Source organism: Pleurodeles waltl, chromosome 3_1 (genome assembly GCF_031143425.1).
Source record: "Pleurodeles waltl isolate 20211129_DDA chromosome 3_1, aPleWal1.hap1.20221129, whole genome shotgun sequence".
Classification (NCBI taxonomy): Eukaryota; Metazoa; Chordata; class Amphibia; order Caudata; family Salamandridae; genus Pleurodeles; species Pleurodeles waltl.
In genome coordinates this window covers 436399901-436417266 of record NC_090440.1, presented here as the reverse complement: position 1 = coordinate 436417266, position 17366 = coordinate 436399901, and the positions used below count along the sequence as shown (strand labels likewise).

The 17366-nt window shown below is 41.2% G+C and overlaps 1 protein-coding gene across 2 annotated transcripts in view; it reads left to right on the top strand.

Moving 5' to 3' along the window:
• The window catches only part of ACAN (aggrecan), a 173801-nt gene that overhangs the window by 56417 nt on the left and 100018 nt on the right, over positions 1–17366 (top strand). For both annotated transcript variants that reach the window (XM_069222715.1, XM_069222714.1), the window contains exon 2: positions 15577–15653. In XM_069222715.1, coding sequence (XP_069078816.1) covers positions 15584–15653 — 70 coding nt within the window. In that variant the 5' untranslated portion in view covers positions 15577–15583. The remainder of the gene's footprint in view (positions 1–15576; positions 15654–17366) is intronic.

Here is a 17366-nt window from a genome sequence, read left to right as displayed (position 1 = left end):
CTAAACGCCGACTTCCAACCCTGATGTTCCCAATTAGTTTGGTTTAAAACTTCTGTGTTGGCATGAGGGCCACTTGTCATGTTGGTAAAGCCCAGGTGTTGCCCAACCTTATAGAAAAGTGTTTTTTATTTGTACCAGAAGATTGTTCAGCAGCATTTGACATCATTAATCACAATACATTTCTCTTTCTTCTGGAAGCCCACGCGGCCACATCAAATACAGTACATACAGGGTTGCATTTCCTTCTTAGCAGCCACCTTTTATTTTGCTGCACAAAGTCAGTCATTGCTATAAACCCTCTCTAGGTTGTTTATACAGCCCCTCAGAAAACTAATATCAAAACAAGTTAGTGCCATGCTAAAAACTTTGAATTGCACATCCATAGGAGATGTGGTCTAGATACTTAGTTGTCATCTATGGAACCAGAAGACACAGACTCTAATTCGGTCTTCCTATCAGAAAAAGAAATACACAATAGCAGAAAAAACACATTATCTCAATGGTTTGACTATCCCTACCTGCTTAAATTGGATGTGCTAGATTTTGTAACATCCTTTACAGACACAAATTAAGACAGTGTGCTCAAGTGTACCCCTCCATAAATATATTTTTATGTATATCAAAATGTTACACAGCAGCAACCAAACCAGTGATAGTATATTTGTGACAAATAGAAGTGTTTAAGAGTGTCTACTTTTATGGTGTTAAGTGAACCTAAAAACGGACCACTTGGTTTACTGCTCAATTTGCTATGTTTTTCACTTCATACAAGACACAAGGCTGAATGATTCATCACCTCATCCATATCTTGTACAATGTCGTGAAGCAGGTTTATTAAGCAGGTTTGTGCATCTATTAAGAATGTAATGTATGCTGTATGCAATCATATGGCACAAAGCAAGTATGCTGGACTAAGCCTGCAAGTGCTAAAATAAGCTACTGACAAGCACATAATACAAGATTTAGCAGAAACAATGTTAAATTAATAGTGTATTTCTCAGGAAATTACCCCAATTTATAGTTTCTATGAGCTTTTTGGAAAAATCTAATTTTAATGTTAGATTATATTGCATCATATCACTTAACATTGTCATATTACCATATGTTTTGAAATAAGGCTAATAAAGCAGTGAACACCACCAACGTAGTTTCATAGGAGTGTGTTTCATGATTTGAAAAGAGATCAAGAGAGAATTAGAGTACATATTCAGAAATATTTTTGTGATAAGCCAGTTAATGAGGGATGAAGGAATATATTTAGCTCTTCCAGAACCTGCAAAGAAATGAATCATCACTTGTTTTCCGGGGCAGAACAGGAAGGGGATTTCTTTGTTACTGACAGGCAGCTGCCTCCTAATAACTTTGACAGTGTCTGGTAATTTATACATTAATTTCCTGCTGCAAAATGCCCTTGATGAAATATGTGTAGAAAACATTTCATCAGTTATTTATATTTATTCATGTAGTAAATTCCTTGGATCAGGCAGGCATCCGTGGAGGAAAACAAAGCCTGGAAAGATATTGCTCATACAACATCAACTTCTTTCTTAAACAATCTTCAAGACAATTAGACACCATAAATTACAATCCAACTTCTGAACTAAGAACTAGTTCTGTTTCTTCACTTAGAGGGAATTTTTCCAGAGGAGATGACTTTGTACATCAAAAAGGGGACACTCTGGGTCATCCCATTGGTATAATTCAAATATCAGATCTTCAGGAAAACCACAATGTAATATATTATGGTCCACGTTGTTCTCTAAGCAGATTGACAGAGCCAATTTGGGAGCCTATTCAATGGAACATGTCTTTATCACACAACGTAACAATGTAACATTTGGGAAGTGTGGGGATCCATGTAACTAGAAACTATGGATAAGTATTAAATGAAAGGCTTGGATAGCAGAGCTAGGGAAATTGTTTTTCCTAATCTAATTATTAACTATTTAATAATTAAATGATTGTTAGGGTGGAGCTCTTGGAATGTCAATGATCAGCCCTTGAGATATATACTTTTCAGTTGAAAAACTAACTCCTGAAGCTAGAAAATAAGAAAATCAATGAGCAAGGTACTGGTGTGTTTTTTCGTTCATTTCAGGCCAGTAATTTATTTCCCTGCCAATAAGCGTATGCTGTGCATGTCAGAGCCTCCTTAAAAAATCACTATGACCTGGAGGGACAGTAGTTTACACTGGCAGGGCAAGCCGGGGCTCTGCTGGTATAAATTTAATGCTGCCCCACTATTAAATGGGCTGGGGGAGATCGCAAATGTAGTGGAGCAAAAGCTGCACTGGTTTACGGCATGGCTCTGCAAAACTCAAAATGACTCCCTCTGTCTCTTCCAGGTGCTCTCATGAATTTGGAACATGTTTTTCCATGTTAAGACTGGCTTCACTCTTTCCGAGCTTCGTGTGATGCTGTTGTATATCATTCAACGTCACTTAATTAGGTACTCTATTAATAATCTCTCTAATATTCTCTCTGAGCAAAGGTATTTGTTTAATCAGATCAAATTATACAGGGCATCAATGTACAAGAAGAGATGTGCAGAAGTGCACTTGATCTCCAATGTTGTATTTCTTCTAAAGCTATTAACAACTTAAAACAGCCAAGGGATCACTCTTGGCCTCTACACCCATTCCACTCGTTTACCTATAATCCTAGCGATAAGTTACAATACTATTTCTTCCTTAAGACATTACTTGCTTGTTGCCCAATGATATTTGATTAAGTGGTTTGACACACTCAGATGAAATAGTGTTAAGATGCACACTTGCAAACATAGATGCTAGATTTGCATTGAAAACTGCAGATAATGCTTGAATTTATAGGCCACATCTCAGAGTAATTTACTTCCATCCCGGCTGTTCAAATGGGAATCTTTAGAAAGGTCCAATGTTAACCTTTACAAACCTGATGTTAATATATTGTTAAAGTCATGCATTGTGAGAACCACTGATTCAGCAATTCCTACATTGGCTACTAAATTAGCTTGAAAGCCCGGGCATGAATCTCTCTATATACAGAATGCAGGGTAGAGAAAACAAAGTACCTGCAAGTGAAGCTTGTTGCTAACCAGGAGGTAGCAAAAGATGATGAAGAATGGACTGTGGTGGAGGTGAAGATAACTACTAACAGTTGTAGTATAGAAAGGGGGCATATGCACTATATACTTACTATATACTAGTAAGGAAAGTTGTACCTTCCATCCACTATTTAGTAATAAATGGCAGCTGGAGTGGTGGTGTTCTGGCCCACAAGCTCCTGAACCCCAGTATCCTTTGCTTGTGGTAATGGTCACTAGTCATTTTCTTAGTGCCAGTATGCACAGAGACATTAATTATACAAATATTGGTCTAATTACCAAAACAATCTTATTTGACATTCAACATACCATTTACATGAGAAAAACAAAATATTGTGTAATAAGACCACATTCCTTTTTTAATTTTTATCCCATTCTAATGCCCACCAACTGTGGGATTGTGTTTGACATAACTGTATTACCTTTGTTTTACAAGAACAAAGCAATGTAGAAGACGACCACATTGTTTTGTGTTTTTTAATTGTTAGCCCATCTTTTTTTCCACCAGGCGTCACAGCAGCATCGACCTGTGGATCCAAAACATTGCTGAGAAGAAACCATGTCTTGTAATTCTTACCTCTACCGCGTGAATGGCCCAAATCATTAGCCACTGTACTTTATCTCTTCCGCTGGAAGATGTGCATTTCTTTTGCTTTATTTATAAACATCAAGTCTTGGGTCATATATGCGTGCACATTCTATCAATTAATGTGCCACATGTGTAGCAGCGAGAACCAGAAGGCACCTGCGAGAGGGCTGAGGCCTTGTGCTACCTTGAGGGCCACCTCTAAACGCTCCGCTGTGCCCATTGAGTTCTGAGAAATCAAGCAATGCTTCCTCTGAGTACGGACATGAAGTGCAAGCGTAGCAGGTATGTTCTCGCCCCTCGAAGATGTTAGTGTGGCGTTCACCAATTTACAAGAACCCCCATTCATTCAGCCAGTGAGTCAATAATCCGCCTATTCATCCCAACATAGGACAAGCAATAGCTGCCAACCGAGGGGAAAATGAATATGAGGGCTGTATCACGTCTGCCTGGGCTCCTCGTGGGCAAAGAGCGGAGTCCAAACAAGCAAACAGAAACATCGACGGTACTTGATAGTGCCACGACTCATTCGGAATATCAAAGGGCGTTATTGTTCCATAACGGCGTCTGAATGTTTTCTGGCGCCCGATAGACCTAAACTCGAAAATGCTGTATAAAGAGTTACTCTCAGAAGGGATTTGGGCTAGGACAGCATGGAACATTTTCTGTAATTTTGTTTTTCAAACAGCTGAAATAACACAGTCCCTCAGCAGAGTATATTTTGCCTATAATGTTTCTATTGATTTCAGACGCTGTCTCTTCCTTGTGTGTGCATTTGTGTGTTCCTGGCCATGTGTAGGGCTACTCATGTGCGCGAGCGCACCCCTCTCAAGTATCCCGCCATCATACAGCTCAGACAAAGAGTATACCTTTGGTGTTATGCTGGGGAGAAGATGCCTGCTTTGAAATGTTTTGAAACGCAGGTCTGGAACAAGAGCTAAGCAGAAAACAAGGAGGACATTGCAATTTCGAGCTTCCAGTAGTGCTTCCCATGCCGAGAGAGATTGATTTCTTTAGGTTATTTTCCTAAATAAGACGGTAGCTGCGCACAGAGCAGGAGAAAATAAATACCTCCCTTGTGGGTGAATATCTGGTAAACAAAGCACTCAACAATGGCCAGGAATGATTGAGTGCATTTAATTACCCTATTGTTTCTTTCCGCGTCTTCTCTTTTCATGTATTTTAACATCCTTTGGGTAAAGCTGCTTGCGAGTTTGTGGGTGTTCGTCAACGTTTGAAAAGCCATTGCCACATGACAGGATGTGAATTTTCAGTAAGATATTGGCTCTTGTTATGTGTTCGACAATGTTGGATTGAAAGTATCCGAACTTTCGAGTAACATGGACCTATCATCCTCCATAATTCCAGGCCCCCCTTAGCATCCGTTAACCCATTTTTTGTCTTCTTGTTTTTCATGTTGATTTGAAGGTGTTCGGTGGTGTGCAGCTAAATCGTGATATTCTTTCACAAAATGTCAGTCAGATGAACGGCACTTTCAAGCATACCTTTGAGAAAAATGTAATACTTTTCTGTTTAATACTATGAACGCCAAGGCAGTGTTCACAGTTACCTTCTTAGGAATGGCGTTAGCCAAGACCTTTTGATTTTACTAAAAATATTTATAGAACAGACTTACTTGCAGGGTCTTTTCGCCAGTCATCTTCCATTTATTTGTTGATCAATTTTTTTATCCATCCACTGCAGAAAACAGCATTCCGCAGTGGTCAGTTCACTACAGCCGCAGGCTAGCCTTCACTGCGAGTGACGACATTCTACCCCTTTACATGCAACACATCTGCACACAAAGTACCTCCTTTCAGTACCAAGGAGACTATGGCAGTGTTAAGACCAAAAAGTATTTTTGCTCCTAGTTTATTTTTTATTTTTTATATTGTCAAGGGCCTAGCAGCTCTTCTAGCAATAACATTTTAGAAAGAAGCATAACAAAACACAAACAACAACTGACAATGCCAAAATGCTGACAGCCAGCACCACACTTATTGGCTTTGCCTGGGTTTGTTTACATTACTGTTATCCGCACTCCTTGATACATACACCAAGTATCGAATGACTCTGCCCACACACTCTCGTGATTTCTAATCTTCGTCCTTCTTTGAAATATCCGAGCATACATGCCCTTAGCCTCTGAGTTCTGCAAATGAGACGTGCAAAAATCTTTAACATCAATTAAACTGAAGGCACAGCAAGTGTGGCCCATTTCAAGCAGCCATTCTTACAGGCCATTGGTATCAAGCGACGTCTGCTACTTAATTACTCCAACAAGCTGGGAAAGACAATGTTATTCATCGGCTATAATATTATAGAGCCAATGAGAGAAAGGTTTGTACGTAACATTTTGTTTAAACTATGAATACGATTTCTTTACAACCTTTCAATGCCGAATTATACTTTCTTTCTATGGCAAGATACTTTATTTCAACTTCAAAAAGAGGGGGGGGGCAAAAAAGGAGGATTGGGCGGTCCAGTGTACACCCTCCCGACAACGTGCTAATATGATATGGTACACTGTTCCGAAATCAAGAAAAAAGGAAAGAGAAAGAGTCCTGATAATCAGGAGCAATAGTCCTCACACACCGTATTTGGTGTCATGCTTCATCATCGGACAGCTCCTCGTCAGACCGGCGCTGCAATGTCTGACGGGCACCCCCCGAGGGGGGGCTCTTTGCCGGAGATCTTTTTGAATATACTCGATGATGCCGCAGAGCCAAATATGGGTCTGAGAGAGGAAAAAATTTACAGAAATAAGTAAAATTGGCTCAGATCCCTCACTCAATAATTTATTATTTGCTGTTGGGAAATGGTCAAGATTAAAAGGAAATCAAGGGAGTGAAACTAGAGACAATGCTCGGACACTCACACAAAAACAAACAAAATTTTAAGGAGGACGGAGAAGATCCAACACTCCTTAGTATGCGGTCGACATGTTTCGCGTCGTTATTGGTCCAACAGGATCCCGTGACGCTTCTTCAGGACCTACTAAATCAAAGATTTTCTCAAAAAAATAAAACAAAATACCTACACTCCTGCTGACTAACGCTCACAGTCAGGGCGTCATCAGTCATTTACTAGGACTAAACCGGACTGGTTTTCCTTTCCTATCAGTCGCCCATCTCCACTAAGGAATAGGCTCCATGGGATCTCGCTGGCCCATCGCCCGGTACACAGAAAATTTTTGTGGTTGCAGGCGTCGGTAGCAGCACCTACCCGGGGGCCGCGTTCCCGAATATTTGCCCTGACTGTGAGCGTTAGTCAGCAGGAGTGTAGGTATTTTGTTTTGTTTTTTTGAGAAAATCTTTGATTTAGTAGGTCCTGAAGAAGCGTCACGGGATCCTGTTGGACCAATAACGACGCAAAACATGTCGACCGCATACTAAGGAGTGTTGGATCTTCTCCGTCCTCCTTAAAATTTTGTTTGTTTTTGTGTGAGTGTCCGAGCATTGTTTCTAGTTTCACTCCCTTGATTTCCTTTTAATCTTGACAATTTCCCAACAGCAAATAATAAATTATTGAGTGAGGGATCTGAGCCAATTTTACTTATTTCTGTACATTTTTTCCTCTCTCGGACCCATATTTGGCTCCGCGGCATCATCGAGTATATTCAAAAAGATCTCCGGCAAAGAGCCCCCCCTCGGGGGGTGCCCGTCAGACATTGCAGCGCCGGTCTGACGAGGAGCTGTCCGATGATGAAGCATGACACCAAATACGGTGTGTGAGGACTATTGCTCCTGATTATCAGGACTCTTTCTCTTTCCTTTTTTCTTGATTTCGGAACAGTGTACCATATCATATTGGTACTTTATTTCAACCACAGCAGGCCATTTGTCCTTTACATTTTGCAAGGTGAAATTCATGAAAAAAATATGCACAGTCATCTAACATCCCTAACCTGAAATACTAGTTTGTCTTACTAAATACCTTCATACCTTGATACTGACTGTGTTTGTTAAATTTGTTGTACTGTCAAGGTCATTATACTGACTTTATACTATATTTCACAATATGATGTTATCTTGAGTGAATGTTTGGACAGCATTCCCAACATTTGCGTGATTCCAATGAACTTTAGGAATCTGGGATTACCTTTTGATTCTAGGATTCTTGTTTAGTCAAAGGGCTATGTTAATACTGTAATGTGTTGTCTTTCCAATTGTTTTACTTTGAGTCCATCTGGATAGTCAGTTGTAAGGTTGTAGTAGACTATTAAGGGCCACATGTACAAAGATCTGGTTTTGTGACTCGCAAACTGCGAGTTTTACAGACTCGCAATAGGCGACTCGCAAAACCGGATGTACAACAGTTTACTTTACACTGATTGCGATTCCCAATGGGGCCTCAAATGACCTACCTCATGAGCATTCAGGAGGTAGGTCGCAATTTGCGACCCCATTGGTACTGGCCGCCCTCACAAGGATGGTGGCCAGCTGGAGACAGCAGACAACCATGTCTGTGACTGCTTTTAAATAAAGCAGTTTTTTTTTTTTTAAAAGGAAAACGAGATGCATTTCAAAAACAAAAATGAAAAGTTTTCTTTTCCTTTTTCAGAGCAGGCAGTGGTCCCTGGACCACTGCCTGCTCTGAAAAAATATTTTCGCTGCCATTCACAAAGGGGATAGATAGTCTCCTTTTTCACTTAAAGTGCTTCCACTGCTTTGGGGGGAGCACTTTTTGAGAAAATTCCGTTGTGACATAGTTGGGAATTCTATTTGGAATGACCCAGTCACCCCAGTAGTGGGGATTCCAGAGCCTCTGTTACTGAATCCGTTTGGAGGCTAGCCTGATGAGTTCCCTAATGCTGTCTCAAATATACTACGTGCATGTCAATTGTTTGGGTATGAACAATGTAAGATAAGTATAATACATGGGGTTCTGTAATCCCTGTATAAATGGCAGTATCTAATTTCTTTATGCAATCCCAGTATAAATGGCAGAATTTAATTCATTTTTAATACATGGGATTCTGTAATCTCTGTATAGACATCAGTCTGTAATTTCTTTATAACTGGTGACTTGTGACGCACTCAGTCGCCGATTATTAAAAAAAAGACATCAGAATTCGGCTATTATAAATTATTATTATCGAGTTCTACAATCATAATGCCTGCTGCCAGGGCCAGCAGCCCAGGTGAAAGGCAGGTCAGGTCACGGAGCATAATTGAAGCAGCTGTTTAAAGCAATGAAAATAGAACATTGCTTTTCTTCCTTCTCCTCTAATTCAATAGTTTACAATCGCTAGCAGAGAGAATATGTTTATTTTTTGCACTCCTTAGAGAAAAGCTAGAATCTTTCTGCGTGATTCTACATATTCCGAGCCTCTGTGACTTTTTTTTTTATAAACTGACTTGTTTTGAACAGCTTCTAACATCTGTTTGCATCAAATATCTAACAGGTTTTTGATGTGTTTCATTTTGCGCTAGAGGTTTTATTTTTATCCCTCATGTTTGCAAACATGTTCATTCTTTCATATGAAAGAGCTATGCACCAAGTATTTAAGTAGTTTTTTGGGAAAGGTGATGGTGTGACCATGTATTGTTCATTATAAGGATATTGCAAGTCACCTCAGAGTTCCATAACCTCATAAAGGAGGTTGGTCTTTGGCCTCATTCATCTATGTGTCTATGATAGTCCTCTGTGACTTACAATATCCTTGTAATGTACAGCAGGGGGTACTTTATCCGTTATATATCAGTGTATTATGATAATAGATACCTTATAAATGGAAGGTTATGGCAGAGAGAGCACTAACTGATTTGTTACTCTGCTACATTAGAATGCTTCTTTTATGAAAGCTGAATGTCATTAATGACGTTTTACACAATAATGTTTTTGCTGGTAATAGTGCATTGCTTTAGTAACCCAATTTCAGTTATAACACGGTATATGATAACCACAGCAGCACAGTGTTCTCCCGCCTTGGCTTTATCCTGCCATGGCACAAACACCATTAGTTGCTTGTTGTAACTCGCAGTCAAACTGAGAAAACTGTATGTGAAGAGAAGGAATTATAGACTCAAATGAAATAAGAAATTCATTTAGAGCATTTTTCCAATTTTAAAAACTGATTAATATATGGCACTATATATAAAAGAATATAAAAAAGCCACATGTGTTTTTTAAATGGCTGGAGAAATATGTTCAATTTTATATGATGAAAGAACGATGTAAGCACAAGGATGTTAGGATTCAAAGTAGATCTGGTTCAGAGGCAGAGCAAGTGAGTTCGACCTTGGCAGAGAATAATGTTGACAAGAGATGATGGAGTGGCAAGCAGGTTTAGCATCAGCCAGCCTATTGTTTTCTCAGTTGTTGACATTCTGTGTGAAGCAAGCTGATTGTTTTATGTTGTAATATAGACTCTGCCAAACTTGTTTATTTCAAACAATATGCTATTAGGTACTTCGTACCTTGCTTTTTAATAGGCTGCACAGCTCTTCTATATGTATGAAAGAATATGTCACCAGTGGGACGTTGTGTCAGGCAGAAGAAGAAGCAAATTGTTGCCGCCTCTGAGTGCACTTACGGGGCATATTACAGTAGGAACGTCCCAGTCTGCAGCACAGGTGAGTAATCTCCAGGACAGCAGGGTGGCTCTCGCATCCTGAGGTTTGAGATCTTACCTGACAGTTCCACAAATTGTGCTGCAAGCTCCACCTTGTCTTTTACGGGAGATACTAAGGGTGTGGTGCTTTCAATCGGGGAGATATACTCTCAGTTTTCATCACTCCCACGCAACAACCAGATCACCGTAAATGCCTCGCAATACATATTGTACAGTAATCCTCTATCCGTCAAAATTATTCGCATCTCTTTTCCTCCCATTAAACACAGTTATAGATGTGCCCTCCTTTTTGGCACACAACGCAATTTCTCTCTACGTTGTCCTGATTTTTCTTCTTCCTAGTTATAACCTCATAACACCTCAATCCTTAAGCTTCTTCTTCTCCTTCAAACCTTTCCCACTCCTGAAAGGTATTTTGCAGTATTTTCAGCTTTATTGTGAAAGAGTACAAATGGCGTTATGCACCAGAAAATAATGAGAGGACATTTCTTTAACCTGACCCTAGCCATCTTCTCCCTTCTTCCCTTTATAATGCCATCACTGCATCTACATTCATAGTTTAATAACAGTAAGTGTTAGAATTTCAACTCGCCAACCTTACCTAGAGATGTCCTTGATGTGCACAGAAGACAAAATGTGACTTTGTGTTGCACTCACTCATGCTCTTTAAGTCTGGTTTGACAACTCATCTGTCAGTTCTTTAAAAATATACATAGAGTGGGCTTTGGCTCACCCAGAGGCGCTATTGCTTTCTCACCACCGCTACTGACTGGTTTGCATGTCATTCCACCTTCCGTGGGGGGTAGCATTGCAGTGAGCAAGTGACTATTTTCCATCTCAAAATGCACTGAATCATTGAACATTCAGGGGCAGATTTATGGAAAGCGGTGCTGCACCCAGTGCAGCTCCACTTTCCTTGCGCCGCTTAGCACACTTCTACCGCCACCATGTGAGCGTCGTATTTAAAATGAAGCACAGCATGGAGCAGGATGTCATTTTATATGACGCTATTGATGTACCCTGCAGGAGGAGCGCCAAAATGATGGTGCTACTCCTGCAGAGTCAATAGGGACCCATTATGAATAATGGCATGCCCCCTTTTAACACCTGCTCTAAGCAGGTGTTAAAAGTGCTGAAAAAAATGGCGCAAGGAAATCTTTCAGCCCGCCTAACGGGGGAACGTCCCCCTTGCATACATTATAACTGGCACAGATATAATGTGGTAACACAAAAGGATGATGGACGGAGTGCTGAACAAGGCAAACATTCACCCCCAGTCACAGATCTGGGTTTAATCCATCATTCTTTTGCTCACCATGCCACCCCAGTTTGGACCCAGCCATATGCAAATCAGTCTTGACCCTGTTCTTCATGGGAACAGTCCAGCCCGAACTGCCAAGCCATGTCCTCCCTGGACCGGAAACAAGCATCCTGGGACCGGTTTCAGGGAATCATCCTTTATCAGCCAGGCTAGCTTGAATCCAGTGGCACAGTGAGCAAGGGGCCCACTTCTGGGCATACCCTTCCCACTTAGGGCAACTTTAGCAACACAAAAGGATGATGGACGGAGTGCTCAACAATGCAAACACTCACATAGCAGATATAATGTGGTGCAATGATTTACAAAGTGGCACAATGCAGGCATTGCACCACTTTGTAAATATGGCACGTGGGGAATGCCAAATTAATGCCACATTTACGTCGTAATAAATGTTGCAAATGTGGCGCTCAGTTCTTTATCTTATTATTGCATTTTATAAAGAAAGCCAACCAGTTTGGTATTTTTTTACTGGTTTGTTTGTACCAATACTTGAGTGGAACCTGACCTCTAAATGGCCACCTTTTTTTTTTTTGTTTCACAAAGTCTGCTTCTGCTTATATCATTATCACCGCTCCTGTTAACATCACCACAATGACCACTACCCTTACCTCAATGACCACGACCATTACCACTGCCACCAAACTTACCAAAGCCATCAGTACCACCATCATTATGTTACTGTACAGCCCACAGGTCTTCATCCTGTGTTGGAAACGTCGGCTGAGACATTCAAATGGTTGGGGAGGTAGATCTGCTGAGACTCACTCAAATTGCAGCAGCTGCTTGTGAGGCCCCACCACGGACTACACAGCTTACTGAAGATGTCAGTGGTGCCTTACCATTCACTTCTCCTTGCCAATGCTAACATGGAAGATTGACTAGTGAAAAGTTCATATCAGTTTTTCGGTCTCTTTTCTCCATATTTCCCCTTTCTTCTTCTGCCTGCAAAGGACAAGATCAAGTCTCATATTTCCCCTAAGATGCCCATTACTTCTATGTTTTGTGTTGAAATGTCTAAATCCAACATGGTTGCCATTAAATTTCCTCTGACATCACTTCCTGTTAGAATCAAATATTAGGGAGCGGGAACCAGAAGAAGACACAGTTCAATGTGCTCAAAGTCTATGTTTCAGCAGGTTCATTGCCCCTTGCTATCATTTGTGTCCTAATTATTGCTCCATTTTGTTTTGCAGCTAGCCTTTTGTTGGAGTCCTGCATTTGAGATTCCTTCACTGGCTCCATTATGTGCCAAGAATTTGAGAACGTTTGGTGCTCTGCAATTTCTTTGTATCTAACTTCACCTTCACTCAAGACGGCAATATTACCGTAAAAGTTTATTTTCTCTCTAGCAGTTTTTTCCTACAATTTGAGACAAATTCTAGAAGACACAATACCTTAATGTACTTAACTGTTCTGGTACTGTGGCTACTGAAAAGGGTTGCCTCTTCCTCAGAGAATTCAACAGAGAGGAGCAAGTACTTCTTCCAGCCCTTGGCACATTGCCACAACCACCATTACCACCATTACAATAATCATTACTACCACTATTGCCAAAACCACCATCAGTACTGTCCTTACTATCATTACCACAACCACTACCAACATAATTATCATGACCATTATTACCATTAATATTACCACTATCACCATTACCACCCTTACCATTGCCACCACCAAGTCTATCACCAGTGCCATATATACGATCGCTACCACCACCAATTTCTATTATGATTACCACCATTACTACCACCTAAGTCAATAGGTCTGGTTGTGTTTGCATATTTTAGCTCGAAATCCAAGCCTATTGGATTTGCCAGTGCTTATTTTACTTTACCAAGTTGCAATTTCTCTGCTTAGATGAAGCAGACTCTCGTGTTTTTACAACTGCTTTGAAAAAATAAATACAAACAACAACATCCAAACCCTTCTTGTTTTTGTCGATTGAAATCATCGCATAAGTAATTGTTGTCAGGTAAGCAGTTGGTGGTGGGGTTGACTTTCCATACATGTATTAAAAAGTGTCCCTTTTAACTCTGGTCATTGAAAGGCTTGAGGTCATGAAAATTGCAGAGGTAAAAATATATGTTTAATCAAATGAATGAATCCTCGATCATAAATTAGATATCTGGCATTGTGAAGGGCAGTAAATACATAATCACAGTAAACCTTTCAATTGAGTTATGCATTGCAAAATAAGCACCTGTTTTAGCTTTTTGAAATGGCTTAGAAATATTTTATATTATCTCCCCTTTGCAGCTCAGAGAACGGTAATCTAGGCCTTGGTGATTTCTAGACTGGACTAGGGTATTGTGTTATATCTACGGTTGGGTGAAACTCTCTTAAAACACCGCCAGATTGTTCAAAATGGTGCTGCCAGCTTTTGCTTCACCCTCCGAAATTGACCTCTAGAGCCATTATGTTTTGGATGCTTCATCGGTTACCTGTTGAGAGTTGAGTGCATTTTAAGGCTTTATGTTACATGCACAAATGTCTGGCAAGCTCAGGACCTTTTTATCTTAGAGCATAGGTTTCTCCCTACACCCCCGCTCACTCATTGTGATTAAGTGATTCCAAGTTGACTGCAATTCCTAGAATTAGGAAATCTCACCAAGGAGGCTGTGCCTTTATTTTTCTTGGTCCGAAACTCTGGAATGCGCTTCCTCCCAGACTGAGGGTGTCAGTCACTCCCTGCATTTCGCAAATCTTAAAAAATATGGCTGTTCCTGTGTTCAGAACTACTTGAAATATGATTCCCCTGGATGGCTTTGCAGATATGCAATCTTTCTGTAGATGAGCCTAGTGCTGGGAAACCTTTTGTAGGTAGCCATACACTTTACAAATCACGTATAATGAAAATTAAACATTGGGTGTCTAGCAACACTGTTTCAGCTAGAGTAGTATGGGATTTTTAATAAATATAATGCAACCATATAACTGTTATGGTACATCCTGGTGCATACCTTAATTTTCCGGATTGTTACCAAATGCTTATGTGGGTTTTCTCACAGTGGCACCTACAACAAGGCTGGTGCTCTGGAAGGCAGGGATGCTGATGTTTGTTGCGCAGCGGCCACTTCTGGATCTGCCCACGTGCCAACGCACTGTTACTGGACTAGTATTGTGTGCCCTCACATCAACATCACTTTATCACACGGGTCGAACCCTATGGAATTCAGTCACTTCAATCACCTCTGATGAGCAATGTTGGATTACAAAACTAACAGGAAGACTGCTAGAACTTGCCACCTAAGCAAACTTTAAGAAGACCAGTTGCATGGCGTGCTATTGATCCCTACTCACAGCCCTTAATGACCCATGGGGAGGTATCGATGATGGCTTGGCTCTCATTCTCATTCCCTATGGGCTTTCAGATCTCGGACAGCCCCCCTCCCCCCTACTTGCCCTTCAAGGCTGAGTGTTCCCCCTGCTAACTGTCGGGGACTGACAATTTATAGTTTACTCAATTCTTTCTAAGCACTATAGATGGTCTCTAGGCAGTGGTAGAACTCCAAGAATCAGCGGTAAAACTGGCCTCATAAATCAATTTTTCTGCGCCGGATGACGCAGTCGGAGTACTCGTATAATCCCACCTTGGAGACAACTACACCTGCCGTAGCACTGACCCCTGCTTTGTCACAGTGCAGTGCGACGACATCTATTAACCTTAGAGTAAGGACAAAACACAAAATAAAGCTAAAATGTAATGATTGAGGAAAGTAAGAGACTTCCCGCAACACAGAGGGTTGATAGACCGGCAGAACAAAAAGTAGCACACGAGTAATAAATACCTGAGAGGAAGGAGAAAATGAAAGAAAGGTAAGATCCACACAAAAAACGGTACCTGATTATGTTATGATTCGAAACCATCAATCTTACCTCAGTTGCCAAGTATGAAAAAAAACCTTAGCAATGTTACCAATTCAAAGTAAAAGACCGTTATCTCGTGGTCAGTACAAGTGGCGCTCAAAATAACGAAAGGAATAATTGTTTTATGTTTTGACTTTCAGGTAAACTATGACCACTTTACTACTAGTGTTTGTGTGTTTGCGAGTCATCGCTGCAGCAACATCCGTGGAAGTTTCAGGTACGTGCCATCTGGTCTTTAGTATCTTCAATTCAGAATTTTCTTCACCCCACTGTGCCGACGGCCTCGTGCAACAAGTGTGTTTAATTAATGCACACATTTAAAGCGAACCTGTCCACTCGCTGGAGAGGCTACTCACTGTCCAGTAGTGACACGCCACAGAACGGGATCCTTCCTACACAAACACAAGGTCACTTGTTAAATGTTTTCTTCCGTATCCAACCCGTGGAAGTCGGTTCACAAAAATCCCAGGGCTAGCAGAAGTGCCATCACGCGTTCTTTGTCCGCCACGACATCAAAGGATTGAACCCGCGTTCCACCCTTTGCCCCTCAAACGCCTAGCGGTTGTTGCTGAGGGGCTAGAGGAGTAGAAATTAGCAGAATGTACAGAAGCGAAACAGGGATTCAAAAGCCTTGTTAACTTTCTGTACATGCAGCTGCTGTCAGGACCCTTAATACTAGTGGTTGCATGGGCAGTATCGGGGTACTAAAGGGTCAAAGAGCATGCCAAGAGCAGCCGCTGATATCCCTGGCTAACCATAATTGCCTTCCATAGTCCTACACAGATAAAATTATCCTCAAAGACGCGTCTCACTGGTAATCACAATAAAGTTACATGCAAATAATTTGGCCACCATTATATGCTTCATAACTTAAATACAATCGTGCCTATGATTTTTGTTTTCTTTCACCCACGTCTATTTTATGTTTTCATCTTGAAAGGAAACCTTCTGTGACTTTGGTACATATTCAGAAAATACCTCCCTTGACAGCATACATAGTTTCAGAACAAAAAGATCAGGTGAATTTGCAAGTAGCAGATACCAAACAAAGCCAAGTACAAAATTAGATTCTTATATAATTACTATCTGTGGTACTTCAAAATAATTTAGTGATACATTCAGTGACGGCCGGCAGTTTTAGGAGGGAGGGGGGTGGGCGGGAAGCATACCTCACACTCATTCTTTCACACACACATGCATGCACGTACATCCATTAACAACACTCATCAACATTCAAACATGCACGCCCGCACCAAACATTCATTTAAAAAGATCACACACACTTACCTTCAGCCTCTGAGGTCCCAGGACAGTTGGGACTTCTGCCTTCCCTTGCTTGCTGACCTTAGGTCAGCCAATGAGGGAAGGCAGCAGTCCCAACTTCATCACAGAGTGAGATTGGGTCAGACTTCTGACCCCTCCCCACTCTGTGACAAGGTGTCACTGATTGACACTCACCCTGGGCGCTTCAGGGCTTAAACCTGAAGCACCCAGGTCGAAGTCAATGGGTGACGCTTCCCTCGTCACCATGGGGAGGGCCTCGAGGCACCTTTGCTGAGCAGAGGAGGTCACGCCCATAGGCGCTGTGACCTCTTCAGCCCAGCAAAGTTCAGCTCAGGCAGCCAGGAGTCTGCACAAATCGCTCATGTCTTGCTCCTGGCTGCCTGATCTGAACATGAAGACTGTCAGTCAGGCTGACCTTTGTTCAGCCTGACAGGCACTCTTCATGAGGGGCAAAAGGTGGGGGGCGTGGCCCCTCCTGCCTAAAGGACGGACTGCACCTGGATATATTATTCCTTCACAAAATAGGCAAAAATGTAAGGAACATCTATTTTAAGAAACGCTCAGGTTAGCATGAGTCTCGACTGATAACCTGCAATAAAACGCACAATCCTTCTATTTTTATTGTAGGTAAATTAATTCACTCCTT